Genomic DNA, 23934 nt, shown 5'->3' on the forward strand with positions numbered 1-23934 from the left:
AGAACTACCATATAATCCAACAATTCCACTTCTGGGTATTTACCCTAAGAAAACAAAAACATTAATTCAAAAAGATATGGGAGGGACTTCCCTGGTGGTCCAGTGGTTAAGAATCCGCCTTCCAATGCAGGGGATGCGGTTTCGATCCCTGGTCGGGGAGCTAAGAACCCACGTGCTGCGGGGCAACTAAGCCCGCACACCACAACTACAGAGCCCATGCGACCTGGAGCCTGCGCACCACAGCTAGAGAGCCCGTGCACCGCAACGAAAGATCCCGCGGGCCGCAACTAAGCCCTGACACAGCCAAAAATAAAATAAATAAATATTAAAAAAAAAAAGATATGGGAATTCCCTGGCGGTCCAGTGGTTAGGGCTCCACACTTTCACTACCGAGGGCTGGGGGTTCCATCCCTGGTTGGGGAACTATGTTCACTGCAGCATTATTTACAATGGCCAAGATATGGAAGCAGCTGAAGTGTCCATTGATAGATTAATGAATAAAGATGTGGAATATATATCTCTTCTGTCTCTGTGTCACATTTTGGTAATTCTTGCAATATTTCAAACTTTTTCATTATTATTATATTTGTTATGGTGATCTGTGATCAGTGATCTTTTGATGTTATTATTGTAATTGTTTTTTTGTTTTGTATTTTTTAATTAAGGGATGTACATTGGTTTTTTTAGACATAATGTTGTTGCACACTTAATAGACTACAATATAGTGTAAACATAGATTTCATGTGCACTGGGAAACCAAAAAATTTGTGTCACTCGCTTTATTTCAATATTTCCTTTATTGCAGTGGTTTAGAACTGAACCTGAAATATCTCCAAGGTATGCCAGTATTACTCAGCCATAAAAAAAGAATGAAATCTTGCCATTTGTGACAACATGGAAGGATCTAGAGGGTATTAGACTAAGTGAAATAAGTCAGACAAGAAAGACAAATACGGTATGATTTCACTTATATGTGGAATCTAAAAAAACAAATGAACAAACAAAACAGAAACAGACTCACAGATACAGAGAACAAACTGGCATTTGCAGAGGGGAGGTAAATGGGGGGGATGGGCAAAACAGGTGAAGGGGATTAAGAAGTACAAACTTCCGGTTATAAAATAAATTAGTCACGGGGATGTACTATACAGCATAAGGAGTATAGTCAATAATACTGTAATAATTTTGTATGGTGACAGATGATTTTTAGGCATATCATGATGATCATTTCATAATGTATTTAAATGTCAAATCACTATGTTGTACACCTGAAACTAACATAATATTGCATGTCAATTATACTTCAATAAATGAATATTTTAAAAAATAATAAGATGAGACTGCAAGGAAATTTAAAATTTCACATGTGATTTCCTTATATTTCTATTGGACAGCCACAGATCTAGAAAGTTCTCAGCCTACCATTAGTGTAGCAAACCTTCATCCAACCTCATTTACTCTCAAATATTATATAAGCTTTAGGAGTATAGATAATTCGTTTAGAACAATGATTCATTTAGAATCAAAAGTACATCCAGGTGGTTTGTAAAGGATTTTCCTTGCAGGGTTAACAAGCTAATGTGTAAAAGTATGTAGAAAGGGAACTAAAGCTTTGGGGGAATTTTCCAGGTTCGCTGTGATCCTGAGATTCAAGAACTGCGTCAGTGGCAGAAGAAACTGCGTGAGGACAAGCACATCCGCCAGCGAGTCAAAATTTTCTGGGCCAAGCAAGAGCAGAAAGGTCAGTTGTTTGATTCACAGCCCTTGGTTTATTCAGGAAAAGCCTGAGTCTTACCCCAGGCTCAAGAAGGTCGCCCTCTGAGGTTTTATAAGGTCCCTGTGTCTGCGCGGGACTCCACTGGGGGTAGGGGAGGTGGCAGCATGTTAAGATTCAGCTCTGGAATGACAATATAATTGACATGGCCATTCCCCTCACTCAGGGACACATTCAGTGTCATCCCATGTCTGCAGGTCTCTTTTTTTAGCTGCAAGACAACAAGAATAACCCATCATTTTGGAGACACGGTGCCCATCAATGTGATGGGTAGTTTTTCTTCTAAGCTGTTGATTGTGTGTCTGAACTCAAGCGGTGTTTTATGCCATCCTCTCCCCTTTTCTGAGAAATTAAACACATACACACATTGAAGTATTAAGAATAACAGAACAAGCACCCATCACCTGTCATGTGCAAGTGTCACCATTTTGTCCTATTTGCTTCCCTTCTTTATTTTTAAACTTTAATTTACTACATATTCGTGGTAGGAAAATTAGAACAACAAAAGCCAAAAGGGGGGTGAAAATCAGAAATCTCACCACTATTAAAATTTTGGTGCACATCCTGCTATACTTTTTCAGTACAAAAAGATTCAAATAAATATATATTCATATATTATTGAAAATGGGTTTTTACATTCTGTTACAAGTACATCTGTATATTCTGTTATATCATCTACCCTGTCACTGAACATACTCAGAACGTCATTCAGTCGGCACTGGAGAGTGGCATCATGCCTTTTTTTTTTGGCTGCATTGGGTCTTCGTTGCTGTGCGCGGGCTTTCTCTAATTGTGGCGAGCGGGGTCTGCTCTTCATTGCGGTGCATGGGCTCTAGGCGCGCGGGCTTCAGTAATTGTGGCACATGGGCGTAGTAGTTGTGGCTTGCAGGCTCTAGAGCGCAGGCTCAGTGGTTGTGGCACACGGGCTTAGTTGCTCTGCGGCATGTGGGATCTTCCCGGACCAGGGCTTGAACCCGTGTCCCCTGCATTGGCAGGCGGATTCTTAACCACTGCACCACCAGGGAAGCCCCCTCATGTCGTTTAATGGCTGCGTGGTATGGATTTAGCATCACTTATTTAACCAACAACATGGAATGAGATTCATGATGTATTAACAAGTGGAAAAAAGTTGCAGAACCATAAATTTTCATTCATATTAGAAATATATACAGGGAAACAGAGAGATGTCTGAACAGCCTGGAAGAATACTTTAATGGTAGTTACCTTTAGGAATTAGGACTAGGGGGAATCTTGCACTGTTGGAATCTTTTAAATAAGTGCAGTACTTTACAATTATGAAAACCAATGGAAAAAAAATGATCATACCTACCTCGGCAGCCTACAGGCCATCATACTCCCACCATCCATGCTCTGACCTCCCCATCCTCCCCGACCCTGTCCACCTTCACTAGGCTGCAGCTCCTCCAGTCTCTCGTGTTCTGCCATATGCCAATGCCTTCCTCACCTCTGGGACTCTGCACTTTCTATCCCTTTTCCTGCCAAATCATCCTTTCCCAGCTCCTGTATGGCCATTTGTTCTCACCCTCCAGGCCTGGGGACATTACCGCCTCAGAGGGGCCTTCCCAAGTTGCCCTGCCTAAAGGGAGCAGATACAATATTGAGCAATCTCAACATGGTGGAGTCTAAACAAAAGTTTTCTTTTTTGCCCGGAAACTGTCTTCAACCCTGTTCTCTCGAATCTCTTTCCAGTTCCTGCATGGCATACTGGTTGGATTTCATGTCTTTTAAGTATGTTCTGATTTCATAAAGTCCGGTCTACTTAAAAATCTCAATCTCAGATGCAATTTAATGCTTACCCACCCGCCTCTGCTCTGCCTCAGTGGGGTTGGGAGTGGGGGAAAGAATTGTCTAATCTTTCACACGTCCACCCTTTCCTCTTCAAAGCCGCTTGCTCCTTCGGTGGGTTTGGGTGGGAGGGAGGGAGATCCAAGGGGCATCTTCTCTGCACTTCCTGTTGTGATCCTCTCTTGGCTGCTGCCGCTTCTCTGGCTGAGGCTGCGTGGCCACCCGTGTCCTGTGGGCAGGCATCCCCTTGCTGGCTCACTGACTCCTGTGTTTCATATGAGCTCTTCCTCAGGGGAGACAGCACGTGGCAGAACCCCCTGTGGGGATCTGGCTCTGTCTCTCCCTTTTCCACCACCACCCGGACCCCACCTCTGCCAGCCCACTCCCAGCCTTTTGCTCCTGGAGTCTCCTTACCCAGTGGCCAGCCCTCTCGGGTGGGGCAATGGAAAGATAGTTCAAGTTACCTCCCAGCGTCCACTTGACGCAGAGGAAACCAGTGGTGGACACGCAGACTTCTCCACTGCCCCACCCCAGCGTGTCTCCCCAGTTCACACTGAATCTGCTCTAACAGGCACAGTAGGATGAAGTGTAATGTAAATCTGCCCTTAAAGGAGATGACCAACCAGATAATGAAGCACCCCCATTCTTTCTGAGTTGTTCTCTTGGCTCTTCCCTCCCTTGTCTTAGGGCTTGGGTGGTGGAAGCACCCACTCTCGTCTAAGAGAAGAGAGAAAAGCAAGCACTCTCCTTTAGGACAGATTCTCAATCTTTTTGGACTGTGAACCAGTAAGAAATAGTTTTATGTCACAATTTAGTACATATGAATATACAGATGGTTTCATATATGCATAGCTAAAACAAAAGTTTTATGAAAAAATAACCTTATTATATGTAATACCCTTTGGTATTTTCTAGTCTATTGAGTTTTTAATTTTCTTAATGCTGGACATGACTCAGTAAATTTATTTCATGGCCCACTAATGTGTCTTGACCCATGGTTTGAAACATACTGCATTGATTCACTACTCCACAGCTCCTACAGTTTCTTCTCCCCCTTTCCTCCCCAAAGTCATCGGCTTAAGTAATGGTTAGGCCCCTTCTTCATAAACAATTGTTCTCAATATTGGCTGCATATTTGAATCACCTCAGGAGCTTTCTAAAAATACTAATGCTATTGACTGAAAACCCTAGAAGCAATGAGCATTCCTAGTGCCCAGATCTTGGTTTCTAAGTACCCCTCATTCTAAATGGAATTAGGTTGTGGTTTTTTTTGTTTTTTGTTTTTTTTTTTTTGAGAAATGGTCGATTCCAGGGCTGGGGCAAGGAAAGTAGAAGAGCTTAGAATGTCTTTTGCCAGAAAATAAAGAAGGCTCAAAAAATTGATGGGAACATGGGAAAAGAATACAGGCTCCAGCTTGAAGGGAGTCTCTCTCACTGGGCAAATCTGGGACAATTTAAGCATCAAAATTAACATCAAAATTTAAGCATGAAAATCAACAGTGACTGTAATGAACTCATTGACTAAAAAAAAAAAAATCCAAATGTCCATATGGATACCAAATAAAGAAACAAATAAACAAATAAATGTGAGAGAAGAGAAAGCTTTTCTCCCACATTAGAATGCCAACTAATACATTTAGCAGGTATAATGAAATGTAAAAGTCACCATTTTGTAACCATATTAGTGAATTAATTGGCTCAGGCAACAATCATCAATAGATGCTAAACCACTGAGTGAACGTTTGATGAGGAGCTTGATATTCATAGTCTGAAAATATCTCTTCACAAGGCAGAGTCTTTAACACAGAGGGAAAAATAGTAACTTTGCATGAGAGAAGCCTGGCAGAGCCGCCTTAACCAAGTGTTGGAGATTAATGTCACCAATAACGGGACAAACTGATATCACATGCCTTCTGGTATGATGTACTGAGGAAGACACACATCACAGACGCTTATGCACAACTCCTATAAAAAATGCACAACTTGAATCTAATCATGAGGAAACATCAGATCCACCCAAATTGAGGAAACACTCCAAAATAACTGATTTGGACTCTTCAAAAATGCCAATGCCCAAGAAAGCCAAAAGAGATTAAAGGAGACCAAAGAGATGTGACAGCTGAATGCTGTGCATGACCTTAGATTGAATCTCAGATGGGGAAAAATGCTATAAAAGACATCATTGAGACAGTTAGCAAACTTTGAGTATGGGCTTTATATTAGACAGTGGTATGTCGCACTCTTAAGTTTCCTGATTTTGATCAATGTTCTTGGGCTATATCAGAAACCTCCTCATTCTTAAGATGCATGATGAAGGTTTTAGGGATCAAGGGATATGATATGCAGCTTAATCCCCAATGATTCAGAAAAATATAATTTGTAAAACACATGCACACATATGTATACACACAGAGAGAAAATGATCAAGTATAAACAACGGCTCATCTGAGAGTTCTTTGGATGATTATTGCAACTTTTCTGTAAATTCAAAATTACAAGATAAAAAAATACCAGTGCCTCATCTCCAGAAATTCCAACTTGGTGGGGATGGGCCCTGGGCATCCATGTTAATGTTAAGTTTCCCCAGTTCTAATGGTCAGCCAGAGTTGCGACCCTAAGGAGGTGCTAGATCCCCAGTGGTTTGTGTTCTCTTTAAAATGTAGAGTCCTCTAGTCCTGAGGGTCCTACTGATGCATGATCGTACTTCTGTTATTTGCTGACTTTGCAGTTACATGCCTTCGTCACTAAAGTGTAAGCTCCATGAGGACGAAGGCCTCGTCCTCATGCAGTGGCTGGCACAAAGTGAGCACCAAATAAATTTTGGTTGAATGAATAAACGAGGGAATGAATGAATGGGTGGAGTTCTGAGGCTTGTATGAGTCCACATACAGACAGAGCCTGGTACAGAGCAGGGGCTCATCAAATTGGCGGTCTTGGTGTCCCTTGTTAAGAAGCAGTTTGAGCTGTAACTGTTTGGCAGGCTTGTCTGTGCACTATTGCCGGTTCATTTCACTTAAAATTGGAAGACAATCAGGGCTGTAATCAGTTTAAAGGTCAGGAAAAGTGCAGCATGCCTATTTATTTCTGTTGTTACTTTTTTTTTTTGAGTTGATTTGCCCTTGGTTCGCTGATTGGTTTGGCTTGCTATGTAGCAGGGAGCGCAGGCTGGATTTAACTCTGTGATCCAGCTAGCAGTGGAGGGCAGAGTGAAAGAGGTCCCACCTCGGCCACCTGCTGCCCATGTCCCTTGCTGCCTTTCCACCTTCTGAGGGTTCCAAAAGGAACAGTGCTTTCCAAAAAAGATGAGGTTTTCAGTAAATGCCCCAATGTGAACTCAGGGGTAAATTTCCCATTTATGATGAGACTGAAATGGTCCTCAGGAAAAAAGTCAGTTCTAAACACCATCCCCAGATCTGTGGTCAGTTTGGAAAGAAGTCAATACAGCACAGTTGGTAAAGGACTGGGTTTTGGAGTTGGCCAGAGTTGCCCTTGGAATCCTTTTACTTTTATCTGTGTGACCCTGATCTTGTTAACTTCATTAAGCCTCAGTATTCCCATGTGCAAAATGGGAATAATAATAGTCCTGTCTCATACAGTTGTTAAAGGATTGCAAGAGATGATCTTTGGAATAAGTCCTGGCACAGAGTTCCCATACATGTTGGTTATTGTCATTATTAAAATATCTCTGTGCTTCAAGCAATTTTGTATTGATTTCCTCCACTAGACTCTAAGTTCCATGGGGTTCCATGTGGGGACTGTGTGTCTTATTCATCATGATATCCCCACACCTAGCACAGAGCCTGGTACAGGGCAGGCAGTCTGTACATATTTGGTGGATGCAGCTCTGGGTTTCATTTTGTAGATGAATAAGTTAGGCCCAGGAAGGTCGAGGGCTTGCCAAGGTCACACAGCCGAGGAGGGCCTAGGGCTGGGGCGCAGGCACGCCCTTTCTCTGTCCCGTGTTCTGACACATACGGGAGGAGAGTTGCAGAGAGACAAGACACTCTTTTGGATTCTACCATCAGACCCAAACCTCTCAGGAATCCTCCTGAACATGACATACGGCTTGTCCAATTTCTTATGACCTATGGTTTCTTACTGTTGGTGTTTGCATTGGCTGAAGCCCTCAGGTAGGGGCTGAATTGCCAGGAGCAGGGTACAACGTGCTGCCCATCAAGTGAAGTAGAACTTTTTGTCCCCTTCAAGGGTCACCAAGCTGAATCATTTTGTTAAGTTCATGCATGGAGTTACTTCCTGTTTTAAACCTTATGAATCTGGGTACTGTAGCGGTTTCAAAAATCAATCCCCCCCAGCTAAGGTGACACTGTAATTAGACCCCAAAGAGCTCTGATGAAGCAATTTGAAAATGAATGTTAAACACATGTAGTTCTCCTTTAGATTTGCGGTAAAGAAAAGAAGTGGAGTGATTGCAAATAAAAATGGGTTTTCACCTTCATGTAAGAAAACTGCAAACTCATCCATGTACAGATCCAGCAAACAAACATAATATAATTGTTTAGTGGATGCCATTTTATCCATATCGTGCTCTGGTATTTATAGTATGAATGAATTTTGCCAAGTTCATTCCTTGGAGCAACCTTGGTGCAGACAGGACGTCTGAGGGAGAGGAGCGTCAGCTGTCAGGGTAGAACCATGGTCATTTATAGCCTGTCTCATGTTACACTGAGTCAGAGGCCGTCCTGAACAGGATTTTCCTCTAGGATAGAAACAGTGTGAAGTTATCCTGAAGTCTCTATCCATCGGGACAGTTGCAGGAATTATTTTTAAAAACATGTGTGACAAGAATTACAGCTAATAGAATCCAAAAGAAGATGCCAAAGTCATTTTTGAGATGTGGTCAAAAATCCCTTCTTGATTAATAGCATATTTTTAGCTTCATATAATTGGTAATTGTTTTCAAATGTGCTTTGTAACTGAATATTCATATTTTATTTGGAAATCTAGTATGAGTAAGGAGAAAGAAAACATAGAAACTGTTCTCATAACATCAGATTACATTTATTATATATGCTACATCAGATTACATATATATACATATATATATATATATATATATATATATATATACAACATCAGATTGCAATTTTCAAATGTGTGTGTGTATATTGTATATTTGTGTAAATACTCTTTGAATGACTTTATCACTTCTTGATATTTTAAAGAAAAGGGTGGGGGAGGCTGACCTGTCAAAGGAAATAGATTGTTTACTTTTGTTTGCTCACCTGTTTGTTCCCTACCTCAGTCCAAGAGTAGTTTGTAGTTGCTTACAGAAACACATATAATATAACATTTTTAGGTAAATGTGGTAATTGGATTAAGGAAAAATTAAAAGTAGAGAAAAAATAAAACCATTGAATGCAGTAAGCAAAATACTTACTCCAAGGCCTATACTTGCTAGAGATTTCTTAGGGACAAACTAAAGAGGGAAATAAGGCCTGTTGCATAATTCATAGTGTCCATAAGAAAAAAGACAGTCTGGTTGTTCAGGAAATACTGGGCCCTTCCCTAATACATTATGCAATGTGAATAATAACCTCAAAAATGTTCGTACAATAAATAGAAATGTGGCTCTGAGCTTCCTAGAAGCCATAGCAATGAAGGAAATAGGATCATTACATTGTTTATTACCTTCAAATTTCAAAAAGTTTCTTGGAAGCACTCATTCCTGGAGCTGATTTTTCTCTCGTAAAGAAGACACTATAACGTAGTGAACATCAATCTTCCTTTCCCTTAATGAGTTTCTTAGAAGGGCATTTGCTTCTGGAGGGAAAAGATAAAAGCCTGGGGTGGGGGTGGGATAGAAACCAGAGAAATTTCTTCCCTTGATTTTAAATCTAGTATTTTAGGTTTAGATTGTAATGACAAATCTTACCTATTAGGATTGGGTTTTAAGGATATTCTTAAAATAAGCACCTTATTTTGGGCATACCACCTGCCTGTGACCTTGATGCTCCTGGAACTTAGCTCTTAGAGCAGAGAAGCCTGTCTGGAGCTCAGGAGTAGCCGTGAGTTAGCGAGCATGTACCGCGTGCCAGGCCCTGTGTTTCTACGTAGCCCTCATACCTGCTCTCCCAGAGAGGAGATATTCTCTCCATTGTACAGATGAGGAAACTGGAGCTGGGAGGTTACTTGACTCACACAGGTCACACAGCCAGGAAGGCCAGAGACCAGGGATTTGAACCCAGGTCTGCCTGATGCCAGGGAACCTCTGGTCATCTCCTGCCATGGTGTCCAGTTACCTTAAGCTGTGGGTCCAGTAAGGCTCGTTGACCCCCGGCAAAGCTTCCCATCCGGGTACCAGGAGCCCCAGGCTGGACAGAGGGCAGCGTCTGGCCGTGCCTCCTACCCTGCACACTAGCTGAAATGACCACAGGCCACTGGAATAAGGGAGGTGTGAGGGTAGGAGAGGCTGAGTCCTCAATCCGAAGGCTGCAGGATCTATAACCATGTTTCTGGGAGACATTTCCATCAGAGCAGGAAGCCAGGGGTGAGTGGATAAGGGTGAGGATGTTTTTCTCTCCCTCCTTCCAAACTCCCTGCCCATCTACAGATGAGGAGCAGCGAAGGGCTTGGCCCCAAAAGAGGGCGCCCAGGCGCAGAGAACACTCTAGCCTACGGTTCAGGAGGTGGGTTCTGGCATTAAGTGTGACCCTTTGTGACTAACAAACATAATCTATCCTATAACCAAAAAGGGCAAATTTTCAGTAACATTTTCCAGAGACAGCCACTGTTTAGTATGTCAGCTCATAGAGTTTCTTCATCTGCCTATTAATACATAAGTATATATACACACACATATATTTATAAACATGAACCATATTATATATAGTATACTGTAACTTGCTTTTCTCTTCACTTGGCAATATATCATTGACATCTCTTCATGCCCCATATACAGAGATCTATCTCATTATTTTTTGTGGTTCCATAAAAATGATAGATCTGTATCATACTTTTAAAAAACAAATCCCAATGAAAAGATATTTGGCTTGTATTATGAATAATGCATCCATAGACATTCTGTAGGTATATTCTTGCTTACTTATAAAAGTATTCCTATAGGATAAATTCCTAGAAGTGGAATTGCTGGGTCAAAGGATATAAATATATTAAGTTTAGAAAGTGATCACCATACTGTCATCCAAAAACATTGCACCAATTTATACTTAATGCCACCAAGTCACTTTGGAACTTTTGATGGGTGATGTAATCTTTGTGCTTAATTTTCCCTACTTGTAAAATGAGAATGATTATGCCTCGGGAATAATTCTAAATGAGGTCATTGCTTTGATATTACCCTGGCTCTTTAAGAAGAAATATACTATCTGGAAATGTAAGGTGTCATTTTCATTTTAACTTTTTCTCTCATATCTCCCCAAACTTTAGTTCCTTCTCCATTTTAACCTGCAGAAGAAATAAAAATTTGATTAAAAGAAATCTAGTCAGTAGTGGAATTTAGAAACTCCCTTCTCTCTCTCTCTCTTTGTCACACACACACACACACACACACACACACACACACACAGAGGCAAGGAGCAAGGGGCACTGACTAGAACAGGGAACATGAATTAGATCTTGCATAGACCCCTGGCCTCTTAGTCTTATTTCCACATGTAGAGTTCCACGTTCTCTTTATCTCCTCTCCTTCCTTACTTTTCTGCATCCACATAAGCCTTTCTGACTTTATCATGGAAGAGGTAAATGAGCTGTGGACGTTTAAGAAAACAGGTTTTTCCCCCCAAATTTCATTTATCACAGTCCATTGCATTAATGAAAATTGGTTATACTAGGTAGAATGTTATGTCTGTTCTTTATTTGATTTTACTTTGAGGTTGATATTTCACAAGTTATAACCTGATAGATTATAAAGGAAAGAGGTAATAGGTGTTTCTCAGTATATCATTTGTGATTTGAATTTCTGAGAAGTTTCCCTCTACACATGTGAAATTATTCATACCGTTTTGCAGAAGAAGAAAATACTGCCTTGTATTCTCAATTATATTATAAGTAGCCTATACTTTTGTGTTTCCACTATGTGTTTTCATTGTTGTTGTTCTCCTTACATGGTGTCTCTCTATATTTTTTAATGAGATAATTTCCATTCTTCAGTAGATACTGATATTTCCCGTATTGAATTTAATGAAGGAAAAACCCCATATCAAGAATTAGAAAAGGTGAAAAAAAATAAAGGAGCCAGAGAAATAGAATTCTACATTTCAGATATTGTATTTTTATTAAAAATTAATGTAAAAATCTTCATTTCTTCAAATATTAATCAGCATAATTGTGATTATCATTGATGTGATTGCCTTTTTAAATGAATTTAAATGTTTAAAAATGACTGAAATAAAGATGGTTATAAGAATGCAACCAAAAAAAAAAAAGAAATCTAGTGACTTCATGCCTTGATATTACTTTCATCAGTTCTATTTTTAAGACTCACCAGTGGGTGGGGATGTTAGGATGACATCAACTTTCATACATACCTTTTTTTTTTTTTTTTTTTTTAATTTATTTTTGGCTGCACTGGGCCTTTGTTGCTGTGCGCGGGCTTTCTCTAGTTGTAGTGAGCTGGGGCTACTCTTCGTTGCCGTGCGTGGGCTTCTCACTGTGGTGGCTTCTCCTTGCAGAGCACAGGCTCTAGGCGCGTGGGCTTCAGTAGTTGTGGCACGCAGGCTCTAGAGCGCAGGCTCAGTAGTTGTGGCGCACAGGCTTAGTTGCTGCACGGCATGTGGGATCTTCCCAGACCAGGGCTCGAACCTGTGTTCCCTGCATTGGCAGGCGGATTCTTAACCATTGTGCCACCAGGGAAGTCCCATACATATCTTTTCATTTAAAAGTTGCAAAAGTGCACAACTAGGATGTGCCTTCTGTTGAAATGCTCGAAGATCCCCTACTATTCTACCGAAATGAAAAGTAAAATAAAAAACGACTTCCTCTATGAAATGGTCTGCCCCCAAAGTTCAAATCCCCAATTTAAGATTATGTAAATGGATGCTTCCAACCATTAGTTTCATTCCATCATCTGACTGTTCAGCATTCTTCTTTGCCATTATATAGACGCAGAATGCTTTTGTAGGATTTAGATAAATCCACAAATGTCTGGAAGGCTCAAGGCACCAGATTGGATTAAGTTTCCCATTTATCAGCTGTATAACCTTGTGGTGGTTGCTTAATCTCTCTGTGACTCAGTTTGCATGGCAATAAAATGGAAACACTAATGTTAGTAAGCACCCCATAGGGTTTTTGTAAGGATTAAATGAACCGGAATAGTGTCTGGCTGAAAAAACAAAGGGATCACTAAATGATAACTATTATTAGTAATGTAAATGCTCAACATATGGCTAATATACATTGTTATTAAGAACATGGGGGGCTTCGCTGGTGGCTCAGAGGTTAAGAATCTGCCTGCCAATGCAGGGGACACGGGTTCAAGCCCTGGTCCGGGAAGCTCCCACATGCCGCAGAGCAGTTAAGCCCGTGCGCCACAACTACTGAGCCTGCGCTCTAGAGCCCACAAGCCACAACTACTGAGCCTGTGTGCCACAAGTACTGAAACCTGCGCTCCTAGAGCCGGTGCTCCACAGCAAGAGAAGCCACCGCAAGGAGAAGCCCGCGCACCCTAAGGAAGAGTAGCCCCCGCTTGCAGCGACTAGAGAAAGCCCACGCGCAGCAACGAAGACCCAATGCAGCCAAAAATAAATAAAATAAATAAATAATAAAATTAAAGAAAAAAAGAATATGGGCTCTGGGGTCTGAATGAACCGAGTCCTGCCTCCTACCATCAGTGGTCAGGGCAAGGCACTCATCCTCCTGAAGGCATTTTCTCCTCTGTTATGTGGGGACAGTTAGGGCCCATCCCAGAGGGCTCCTGTGAGGATTAAATAATATTAAATATCAAGTATCCTATTAAATAGATCCCTGGCACAAAGTGAATGATCAATAATTGGTGGCTGATTTTAGTAATATTTTTTAAACTGTCAAGAAAAACAAAAACAAAAACAAAATGTATGCCAGGTGATTTACCTGCAGCAGTGGTTCTCACTCCTGGCTGCAGATTAGAATCCCCTGGGGGAAATTTACAAGGATGTGTCAGGCCAGAGGCCAGAGAAAGTGACTACATGTGTTTATTCTTAGTAGTGGATTTGTTGTAACCACATCAGCAAAATCCTGATACTATGGATTAGCTGCAAGATTCCAGTAATAGCTTTGGATTCAAAATCTTCCTTTGCAAGGGTTCTTCTCACTAATGCAATATCATCTGGATTAAAATTCAGGGGATCTGAGTTCCTGGCCCAACTCTGCAATTTACCAGCTAGGTGGGCCTTGCTCTCTTCTTTGAAAAGTGGAAGAAGTGAGCCAGGAAATCTATAAAACAGGAAATCTGATAGGTGTTTGCTGTAGAATCTCCTGCCTCCTGGGCAAAGAGGCCTATTGTTGGGCAAATCCAAACCTTGGAAAACTATTGCTCTTGTCTTGGTGGTGGTCATTGGATTTGGGAGTTTGGTCTCAAGATCGAAGGCAAAAACAATAGATGGGGAACATTCTGCGCTTTGCTGGAGAGAGTGGGGTGAGATAGTGAGAGCCAGAGAGTAACTGGGGAGGGGAGAAGAGGGAAGGGTAGCCTGGGTATTTGGCACTTTAGGAGAATTTGTGGGGGACGAGTAAGGATGTTTAAAGGCAGTTTCTCTTTGGTCATATATTTGAGGAGTGGGAAGCATATTTCCTAGATTGAGGGCTTTCCTATCACCACACCTGGGTCTGTCACACCCAGGGGTGACTTTCTGAATGAAAATGGAGCTTACAGAGGAAGGGTGATGGGAAATCTCTCCTGCCATGGTGTCCAGCCTGCAGGACAGTGTTACCTCTATCCTTAGCTGCCACACCTGGGTGTCTGCAAAGATCCACGGTCCTTATGAAAGCCTCATGAGTGCCTACCACGTACCTTAAATATATTATTATATTTTTAATCTTCACAACAAATGGAATGAGCATGAACTATTATCACCCTTATCTTTCAGGGGAGGAAGCTGTCTCAGAGGTTAAGTCACTTGGTTTTGGTCAACAGCTGCTAAAGAGCAGAGCTGAGGACATTTACAACTTTCCACAACATCATACTTCCTTGCTGTTCTCACACCCTTCCTTTCCACCAGTCCATGAATGGGTAGGCTGTGGGAGAGGTCTGGAATCCATGCTCTCAAAAGTGCAACAGAAGTTCAATGCAGAAACGAAGGCCACACCATAAAAAGCAATGAAGGACTGATACATGCTCGAACGTGGACGAACCTTGAAAACTGAAAAACTTGAAAGCTTGCTAAGTGCAAGAAGACAGACACAAAAGACCACATATTATATGATTCCATTTATGTGAAATGTCCCGAATAGGAAAGTCTATAGAGATAGAAAGTAGATTAGTGCTTGCCTAGGGCCAGGAGGCTGAGGGAATGGTGGTGATAGCTGAAAGGTATGGGGGTTCTTTGGGCGATAATGAAGATGTTGTAAAATTGATCGTGGTGACGGTTGCACCTGTCTGTGAATATACTAAAAACCATTGAATTGCGTACTTTAAATGAGTGAATTGTGTGGTATGTGAGTTATATTTTCATAAATCTGTTACATAAAATAAAAATGAAGGCACAGACTACCTCACATCCATAAAGATGGATACTATCAAAAAATAGAAAATAACAAGTATTGGTGAGGATGTGGAAGAATTGGACCCATTATGCATTGTTAGTGGGAATGTAAAATGATGCAGATAAAGCGGTTCCTTAATAAATTTTTAATTGGAATTACCATATGATCCAGCAATTCTACTTTGGGGTAAATACAAGAAAGAGAGCAGAGACTCAATGAGATATTTGTATACATATGTTCATGGTAGCATTATTCACAGTAGCCAAAAGGTAGAAGTAACCCAGGTGTCCATCAATGGATGAATAGATAAGAAATATGTGGTATGTCCATACAATAGAATATTATTCAGCCTTAAGAAGGAAGTTCTGACACATGCCATAATGTGGATGAACCTTGAAGACATTATGCTAAGTGAAATAAGCCATTCACAAAAAGGCAAATACTGTATGATTCCACTTAAATGAGATACTTAGAATAGTAATACTCATAGACACAGAAAGTAGGATGGTGGTTGCCACGGGCTGGGAGGAGGGGAGAATGGGGAGTTCTTGTTTAATGGGTACAGAGTTTCTGTTTTACAAGATGAAAAGAGTTCTAGAGATGGATGGTGGTGATGGTTGCACAACATGAATGTACTTAATACCACTGAATTGTGCACTTTAAAATGGTTAAGATGGTAAATTTTATGTTATGTGTATTTTACCACAATAAAAGAAATTAGGAGGAAAAACAATGAAGGCACAGACCCCAAATTACCTCATGGATTGCTCCCTTACCTCCATCAGGCTCTGCTTAATGTCATCTTCTCAGTGTGCCCTCCCTGACCCCCCGACCCCCATCCCTCTGCCCTGCTTGTCCCCAACTAACATGTTATCTACAGGGTGATTCAAAAAGAACTGACTGCTTCCAAACTTTTATTACAACATGCATGGGCACAGATTAAGAACTTGGTGTCAGTGCCAACTCTTCTTTGCAGCTTTGGAGAAATAAAGAAATGTGTGATTGCCCTTCAACCCTGGCTGCAATAAAGGATCTGGGACAGTGCCAGCTCCAGGATGGCTGGGTGCCCCGTGTCCTGTGTTTGTTCCGGGGGCTACAGGTAGAGGATCTGTTATGTTGTAATTACTATGTTAGTTCCTTAACAAATTGTCTTTGACTATGTGATGTATTTAATTGTATTTAGTCACCGATTAATAATTGTTTAAGTTTTTAATTCTTTTGAATTGCCTAGGATTTTAATGATTTATTTCATTCATTGTTTGTGTGACTGCACTAGAATATGGAAGCTTCCTGTGGCAGCTTGGATGTTTTTTCCTTTCTGTGTCGTTCACCGCTCTATCCCAACTCCTAGCACAGTGCCCAGCATGTATGTAGTAGATGTTCAAGAAAGATTTTGTTGATTAAATGACTGAATCTGTGTTACACAATACCCTTCCCAAATCATCCAGCTTGGTAAACACCCTATGGACAAAGTCAATCTAAGGTAAACAGAACTGTTTCCAAGCAACCAAGCAAACAAATAAATAAAAGGAAATATACTATCCATCTTTTCTAAAATAATAAAAAGGACTGTTCACACTCCTGTGTGCTTACTATGAAGCAAGCAATGTTCCAAGCACATCTTTAGTAGGAACTCAGTCTTCTCAGCAGCCCTTTGAAGTAGGTACTGTATGGTCTCCATTTTATAGATGAAGAAACTGAGGCACAGAGAGGTTGAACAATATACCCGGGGCCACCCAGCAAGGAAGTAGCAGACTGGGCAGCTTGGGGGTCCTTCCTCTTCCCCACCTCCGATGCCGCAATGCACAGATGTTATTTATGGAGTTAAGCTCCGGAGAAATCTGTTGGTGTTTTGTTTCATGCGAAATCCATCAGGACCCAACCTCTGATTAAATTGCTGAGAGCATGAAGCACATGTTCCCTTATGCCTGTTAGCCTGATTGAAAGGGCAATGGTCCCACCCATCTAATTGTCCTGCCTTCTCTCTATAAGTGCCAGTCCAACCCTGTTGACGCATGGTATTCACCCTGAGGATCTAAATTTAGGATCTGAGCAGCTAAAGTCTCTTGCCAGTTTTCAGATTTGACTCTCATTAGTCCAGGACGTGGAAAATTTTAAAAGTATAGAGCTATGGAGGCTAGATGTTAAGAAGGACAGACTGATTCCTTTTAGAATAACTTAAAAACTGTCCCTTTATCAAAGTAATACATTCTCATTCTGCAAAATACAGAAAAGTATCAAGAGATCAAAAAAGGGTATCCACCATGCTGTCACTGATAATACTTTGGTGTATAGAAAGACTTTTTTAAAAGTGCTTTATTTTCTCCCATGAGCAGGAGGGAGGTAGAGGAGACTGAGTCTGTTGTATGTGTTCTGCTTTCACCATGTGTCTTGGAGTTGCCCTCACTTGCTTTTCGTGGCATCTGAAGACTTGTCATTTAAGAGGTTTCAGAGTGACCTTTGAAGCTGTCCAAGTGAGCAGCTAATAGCGGCAGCAAGATTACTGGGCCTGGAGTCCCAAGATTTATATTCAAACCCTGATTGGAAGCTTCCTAGCTGTGTATCTTTGAGCAAAGCACTTAACCTTCCTGATCTTCCATCTTCTAACTGTAAAATGAAATTAACACCCTCCTAAAAGCTCAACTGAGAGGCAAGGTTATTTGAGTTAAAAAGACTTGAGCTAATGCTTACCTATAAATTCTCACTGGCTGTGTGACCTTGAGAAAGTTACTTAACCTCTCTGACCTTCCGTTTCTTCATCTGTACAATAGAAATTATAAAAGTATTCCCCTCACTGGATCCTAAAGAAACCCATATGAGACAGTGCATGTAACACATTTAGTCCAATACTCACAGACAGTAGGGGGTTCAATAATGATCAATGACTATTGTAAGTCATACAGTTTTTGAATCGTGTTTTTCCCACTGTGGATGGTGAAAACAATTAGTGGGTTGCCACATGCATTTTTAAAAATGAAATAATCTCACTTCTTACATTTAAGTCTTTAATCCATTTTGAATTTACTTTTGTATATGGTGTGAGAAAGTAGTCCAGTTTTATTCTTTTAAGTGTAAGACCTGGAACCGTAAAACTCCTAGAAGAAAACATAGGCAGTACGTTCTTTGACATCAGTCTTAGTGATTTTTTTGGATATGTCTCTTCAGGCAAGGGAAATAAAAGCAAAAATAAACAAATGGGACCACATCAAACTAAAAAGCTTTTGCACAGAGAAGGAAACTATCAACAAAACAAAAAGGCCACCTACTGAATTGGAGAAGATATTTGCAAATGATGTATCTGATAAGGGGTTAATATCCAAAGTATACAAAGAACTCATACAACTCAACATCAAAAAAAACCCCAAACATTTAAAAATAGACAGAGGATCTGAATAGACATCTTCCCCATGTACCAGCCAGCTTTAGGGCAAGATACGGAACATTTCCATTATTCCTGAAGGCTCCGCCATGCCCCATCCCAGTCAATCCACCCCACCCACCTCATCTTCCTAACCTCTCACCCCCCTGCCCCCCAGGTAATCACTGTTTTGGCTTCTATCATCCTCAACTAGTTTTACCTGTTTTTTGATCATCATTTAAATAAAAATCTTTTATATCTGGCTTCCTCACTCCACATTTTGTGTGATTCAGCCATCTTGGTTGTATCAGTAATTTGTTCTTTTTCACTGGTGGTATAGTATTCCATTGTATGAATATACTACAGTTGTTTATCACTCTACTCTTGATGGATATTTGAGTTGTTTACAGTTTTTAGTTATTATGAATAAAACTGCTATGAGCATTCCTGGTAGATATCTCAGAGTATCTCTTGAGTGTACACCTAGGAGTAGAATTCCTGGATCATGGTCCATTAGATCTTTTTACAAAAATAAATCCCCATATGAGAAATGTTTCCAGCAAATGGTGCCAGGAAAAATGTAGCTCCCCTTGGGAAAATGGTTTGCTTCTTCCTTAACTTTTCCTTTTTGCCTAGTCTGCCAGGAAGCTCAGAGTTCAATTTAAACCTCATTTATAGCAACTTACTGACTCTTCTTGGTTAGCATATCTAAATTCTCCATTTCTCTTCAGACTTGGTTTTCTTTTTTCTATTTTTATTAGCTATATATTTTTTTGTAAATTATCTCAAATCCTTTTAGAGAGGAAGCAGGATATAAATACATTCAGGAAGAAAATAGGTATTTGCCTTGTTTACAGCACAAAGAGGTTGTGAATCTCACATGAGATAATGTACATGAGAGAACATTAAACACTGAGAAGCCCGGCCTGGAGGAGTTGTCATTAGTGTGTATTCGACTCTTGCAGAGGTGTGAGCTTTATCAGCTTTGTAGAAAAGGAGAATACTGCTGGCACTTGTTTTAACAGAATTTTTTAAAATAACTTTCTTTTTAACTGATTAGAAAAGTAATACTTGCCCTTTGTGGAAAATTGAACAAAAAAGTAGATAATTCTAAGTCTCACCATCCAGAGATAACTGCTATCAAAATGTCATCTTTCTTTTTTTAAAATAACTTTATTTAGATATAATTCATATATCATACAATTCAATGACTTTTAGTATAGTCCCAGAATTTGCCACCATTACTACAATCAATTTTAGCACATCTTCATCACCCCCAGAGGAAACCCTACTTCCGTTAGCTATAAGCCCACAAAACTCCCATTCTTCCCAGCCCCAGACAACCACTAATGGACTTTCAATCTCTATAGATTTGCCTTTGTGACCGGCGTCTTCACTTTGCACAGTGTTTTCAAGCTTCATCCATTTTGTAGCACATATTAATACATCATTTCTTTTTATGACTTGTATTACTTGGCTGCCATAGCAAAATACTGTAGACTGGGTGACTTAAACAACAGACATTTTTTCCCCCGCAGTTCTGGAGTCTGGATTTCCAAGATCAAGGTGCCAGCATGGTTGGGTCTGGTGAGAGCTCTCCTCCTGGTTTGCAGAAGCTGCCTTCTAGCTGTGTCCCCACATAGTGGAGGGAGAGTTCTTGTATCTCCTCCTCTTCTTATAAGGGTACCCGTTCTATCAGATCAGGGCTCTACTCTTATGACCTCATTTAACTTTAATCACCTCCTTAAAGGCCCCATCTCCAGTACAGTCACATGTGCGGGTTTAAGGCTTCAACATATGGATTTGAGGGGGATACAACTCATGGCCAGATAATATTCCATTGTATGGATGTATCACATCTATGCATCTATTCATCGGTTGATGGACATTTGAGTTGTTTTCACATTTTGGCTATTATGAATAATGCCTCTTTGAACATTCATGTGCAATATTTTGTGTCGACACATGTTTTCATTTCTCTTGGGTATATAGTAAGGAGCGGAATTCCTGGGTCATATGGTAACTCTAGGTTCAGTTGGTTGAGGAACTGCCAGATTGTTTTTAGAGCGTTTGCGCCATTTTACATTCCCACCAGCAGTGGATGAGGGTTCCAATTCTTACACATCCTCACCAGCACTTATTATCTGTCTGTTGGACTATAGCCATCCTTGTGGATGTTAAGTGGTATCTCAGTGTGGTTTGATTTATGTTTCCCTAATGCCTAATGATGTTGAGTATCTTATCAGGCGCTTATTGGCCATTTGTATACCTTCTTTGGAGAAATGTCTATTCAGATCCTCTGCCTTTTTAAATTGGATTGTCTGTCTTTTATTGAGTAGTAAGGATTTTTTAAAATGTATTTTAGACACAAGTCTCTAATCAGAGATATGATTTGCAGTGCATGGGTTGTCTGTTCACTTTCTTGAAAGTGGTGTATTTTGAAGCATGAAAGTTTTAAATTTTGATGATGTCCACTTTATTTTTTCATTTGTTCCTTGTGCTTTTGGTGTCATATCTAAGAAACCATTGTCTAATCTATTGGACCATGGACCATGTCTAAACCACTTTTTTCCACTCACTTTTTTTCAAGAGCTTTATGGTGTTAGGGATTTTATTTAGGTCCTTGACCCATTCTGAGTTACTCTTTGTATGTGGTGTAAGTTAAGGGTCCACCTTTATTCTTTTGCATGTGGATATCCAGTTGTCCTGCAGCATACGTTAAAGAGACTATTCTTTCCCCCATTGAATGGTCTTGGCAACCTTGGTGAAAATCAATTGACCATAAATGTAATAAATAAATAAATAAATTTAATAAATAAGTGTAAGTGTTCACTTCTGGATTTTCAGTTCTATTCCATTGATTTATATATTTATCCTATGCCAGTACCACCCAGTCTCAATTACTGTCGCTTTTAGTAAGTTTTTAAATGGGAAAGTGTGAGTCCTCCAACTTTGTTCTCTTTTTTCAAGACTGTTTTGGCTATTCTGGGTCCCTTGAACTTCCAGTTTTCATCTTTCATGTCAAATCTTTTTGAAAATGGATCTCTATCTTTAAGTTTACATCAGTGAGATCATACTTCATAGCAGTTATTTTCATGTATCCTTGCTTTTTTCACCTAGCTTTACATGGTAAACATATCCCCCTATATTATAAACTTATTTTACATGATTAGCTACATAATTTTTTTCTTATTGGACACTTCTTTCTAAGTTTCACCGTTATAAATATTGCTGCCGTGGCTGCCTTCATTCCTAAGAGAATTTAATTTCATTTGTGCAGCTATTGAAGATATTTTTACATATTGAAAACGTTAATCTTTTAATTCAAACTTTGAGATGATTTCCTGAAGAGCAGTAGACTAGGGACAGGCAAATGAGGTGTCAAATCCCACATGTGCATCTTAGAAAAGTCACTTACCTTTCAGAGCCTGTGTTCTCATCTGAAAATTGGAGATAATAATACCTTCAGAGAGTCGTTTTGAAGATTAAAGACAACATAGGGACATATGACCTTGTACACCACCTGACATACTGTAAGAACTCAATAAATAGTACTTATAATGATTATTATTATTTTCATCAGTGTTGTTGTTATTGTTGCTAGCTATATTAAAGTTGCAACAGGCAGCGGAAATGGAGCGGCCTACCTGTGAGGAAATGGTGAGGTGACATTCATGTCTTTCCTATCAGCCTGGGAATTGCAATCAGAATGAGTAGACATTAAACGTTTTCTCACATCAGCCAAAGAGAAGTGTTTTGATATCATGCACCAAATAAATGTCCATATTCCTAAATATTTGTATGTATCTAAGATCAGTGTCTTAGGATCATTTCCCAGCAATGGCTGTGAGAGGGTTTAACCCAATTCATGTAATTCTTGAAGATATTGTTTGCATATTGAAAACACTTATCTTTCAATTCAAACATAGATTAGCTCCAAGAGAGCATGGCTCTGTCTGGCACGTTCGTCATTTTCGGTCTTGAGTCAACAGACACAGTAGGTGCTGGCAAAGGAAGGCAAGAAGGAAGGCCGCAGACCCCAAGTTATAGTTTGTTATATTTTGCCTAGGAAACCAGGCAAACAGCGGTTTGAACCCTGACGAGGACCGCCATTTATTAAGCACCTGTTGCATCTGCCGTGTGCCAGGCGCTCTTCTGGTGGATTTGTGTATGTGATCTCAGTTAATGTATTTAAATATCAAGATGACCCTGTGCAATAAGATACGCAAGGAACCCAGTTTTATAGGTGAGGGAACAAGCTTTGAGAGGGCATGCCTAGGCCAAGGGCATGCTGGTAGTAAGTGCTAGAGACTGGATGCAAATACTTGCCTCTCCGATACTAAAGTCTGGGCTTCCCCACTGACCTGGAGAATCCTTTATATTGCTGGAAAAGATGTGTGTCCTTTTGACAGTCTGGAGTCTGAGAGAGAAAGGCCCGGGGGCTTCCAAAGGAAGCTAGAGTGGGGTTTCATTCATTGGTTCAGCCAAGATTGATCGAGCGCCTGCTCTGGGCGCAGGACTGGACCTGCCACATGCTGGAGGTTCAGTGGAGAACATAAGCCAACACGTTGTTCTACTCAAAACTCAAGCCTAGTGGGGAAGCCAGACACTATTCCAATAATCACATGAATCCATGATTACAGACTATGGCGAGTGCTCCGAAGAAGTTCAGGATGCCTCGAGAGACTTTAGGAGTGGGTTTGAATAGGTTCCCCTAGAAATTAACTAGATGTGAATGGCAGGGAGGGCTTTTGGATGAGGGAAGGATGGAGGCAAAGACCCTGAGCCTGGAAGGGGGACTGAAAGAAGGCCTGAGCGATGAGGGCAGGGTTCGAGGCACCGGGGAGCTGGGAGGGAGCAGTGGCCTCGGGGGACTTTGGGCTTGATCCTGAGGGCAGCCGGGAGCCTTTAAAGGGCTTTAGCAGGGCAGTGGCATCATCAGATGGGCTTTATAGAAAGATGAGCATGGCTGCAGGTGGGAGATGGATCTGATGACCTGGTAGCAGTGGAACTGGACAGAAGTGGATGGGTTTAGGAGACATTTAGAGGGTAAAAATGACTAGATGATATGAGTGATCCTTTCTAAAAAGTAGTTTTGTTTGGGGGTCAGTAAGTTTCTCACCAACGTCAGGGCTTGAAAAATTCAAATTTTCTTTTCAGTACACCAGTCGGCTTCCTATTAGAAAGAACTCTGTAGTTGAAACTCTTGGAATGTTACTTCCCATTTCCTTCTTTTAAGGTTTGATAAAGTTGGCTTAGTCATCAGGGTTTCTTGACTGGAGCCCTGTCTGCCTCGGGTTCTGGACCAACTACCAAGATAATGAGTGAATACTGCGCC

At 40.7% G+C, this 23934-nt stretch overlaps 1 protein-coding gene across 3 annotated transcripts in view; it reads left to right on the top strand.

Moving 5' to 3' along the window:
- Positions 1-23934, top strand: part of IQCK (IQ motif containing K) — a 126671-nt gene that overhangs the window by 92981 nt on the left and 9756 nt on the right. For 2 of the 3 annotated variants that reach the window (XM_061208290.1, XM_061208291.1), the window contains 2 exons: positions 1630-1741; positions 14623-15157. In XM_061208290.1, the coding sequence (XP_061064273.1) occupies positions 1630-1741; positions 14623-14846 (336 nt within the window). In that variant the 3' untranslated portion in view covers positions 14847-15157. Of the gene's footprint in view, positions 1-1629; positions 1742-14622; positions 15158-23934 lie in introns of those variants that run through there. The other variant, XM_061208292.1, reaches the window with a different exon arrangement.

This window comes from Eubalaena glacialis, chromosome 13 (assembly GCF_028564815.1).
Source record: "Eubalaena glacialis isolate mEubGla1 chromosome 13, mEubGla1.1.hap2.+ XY, whole genome shotgun sequence".
Lineage (NCBI taxonomy): Eukaryota > Metazoa > Chordata > Mammalia > Artiodactyla > Balaenidae > Eubalaena > Eubalaena glacialis.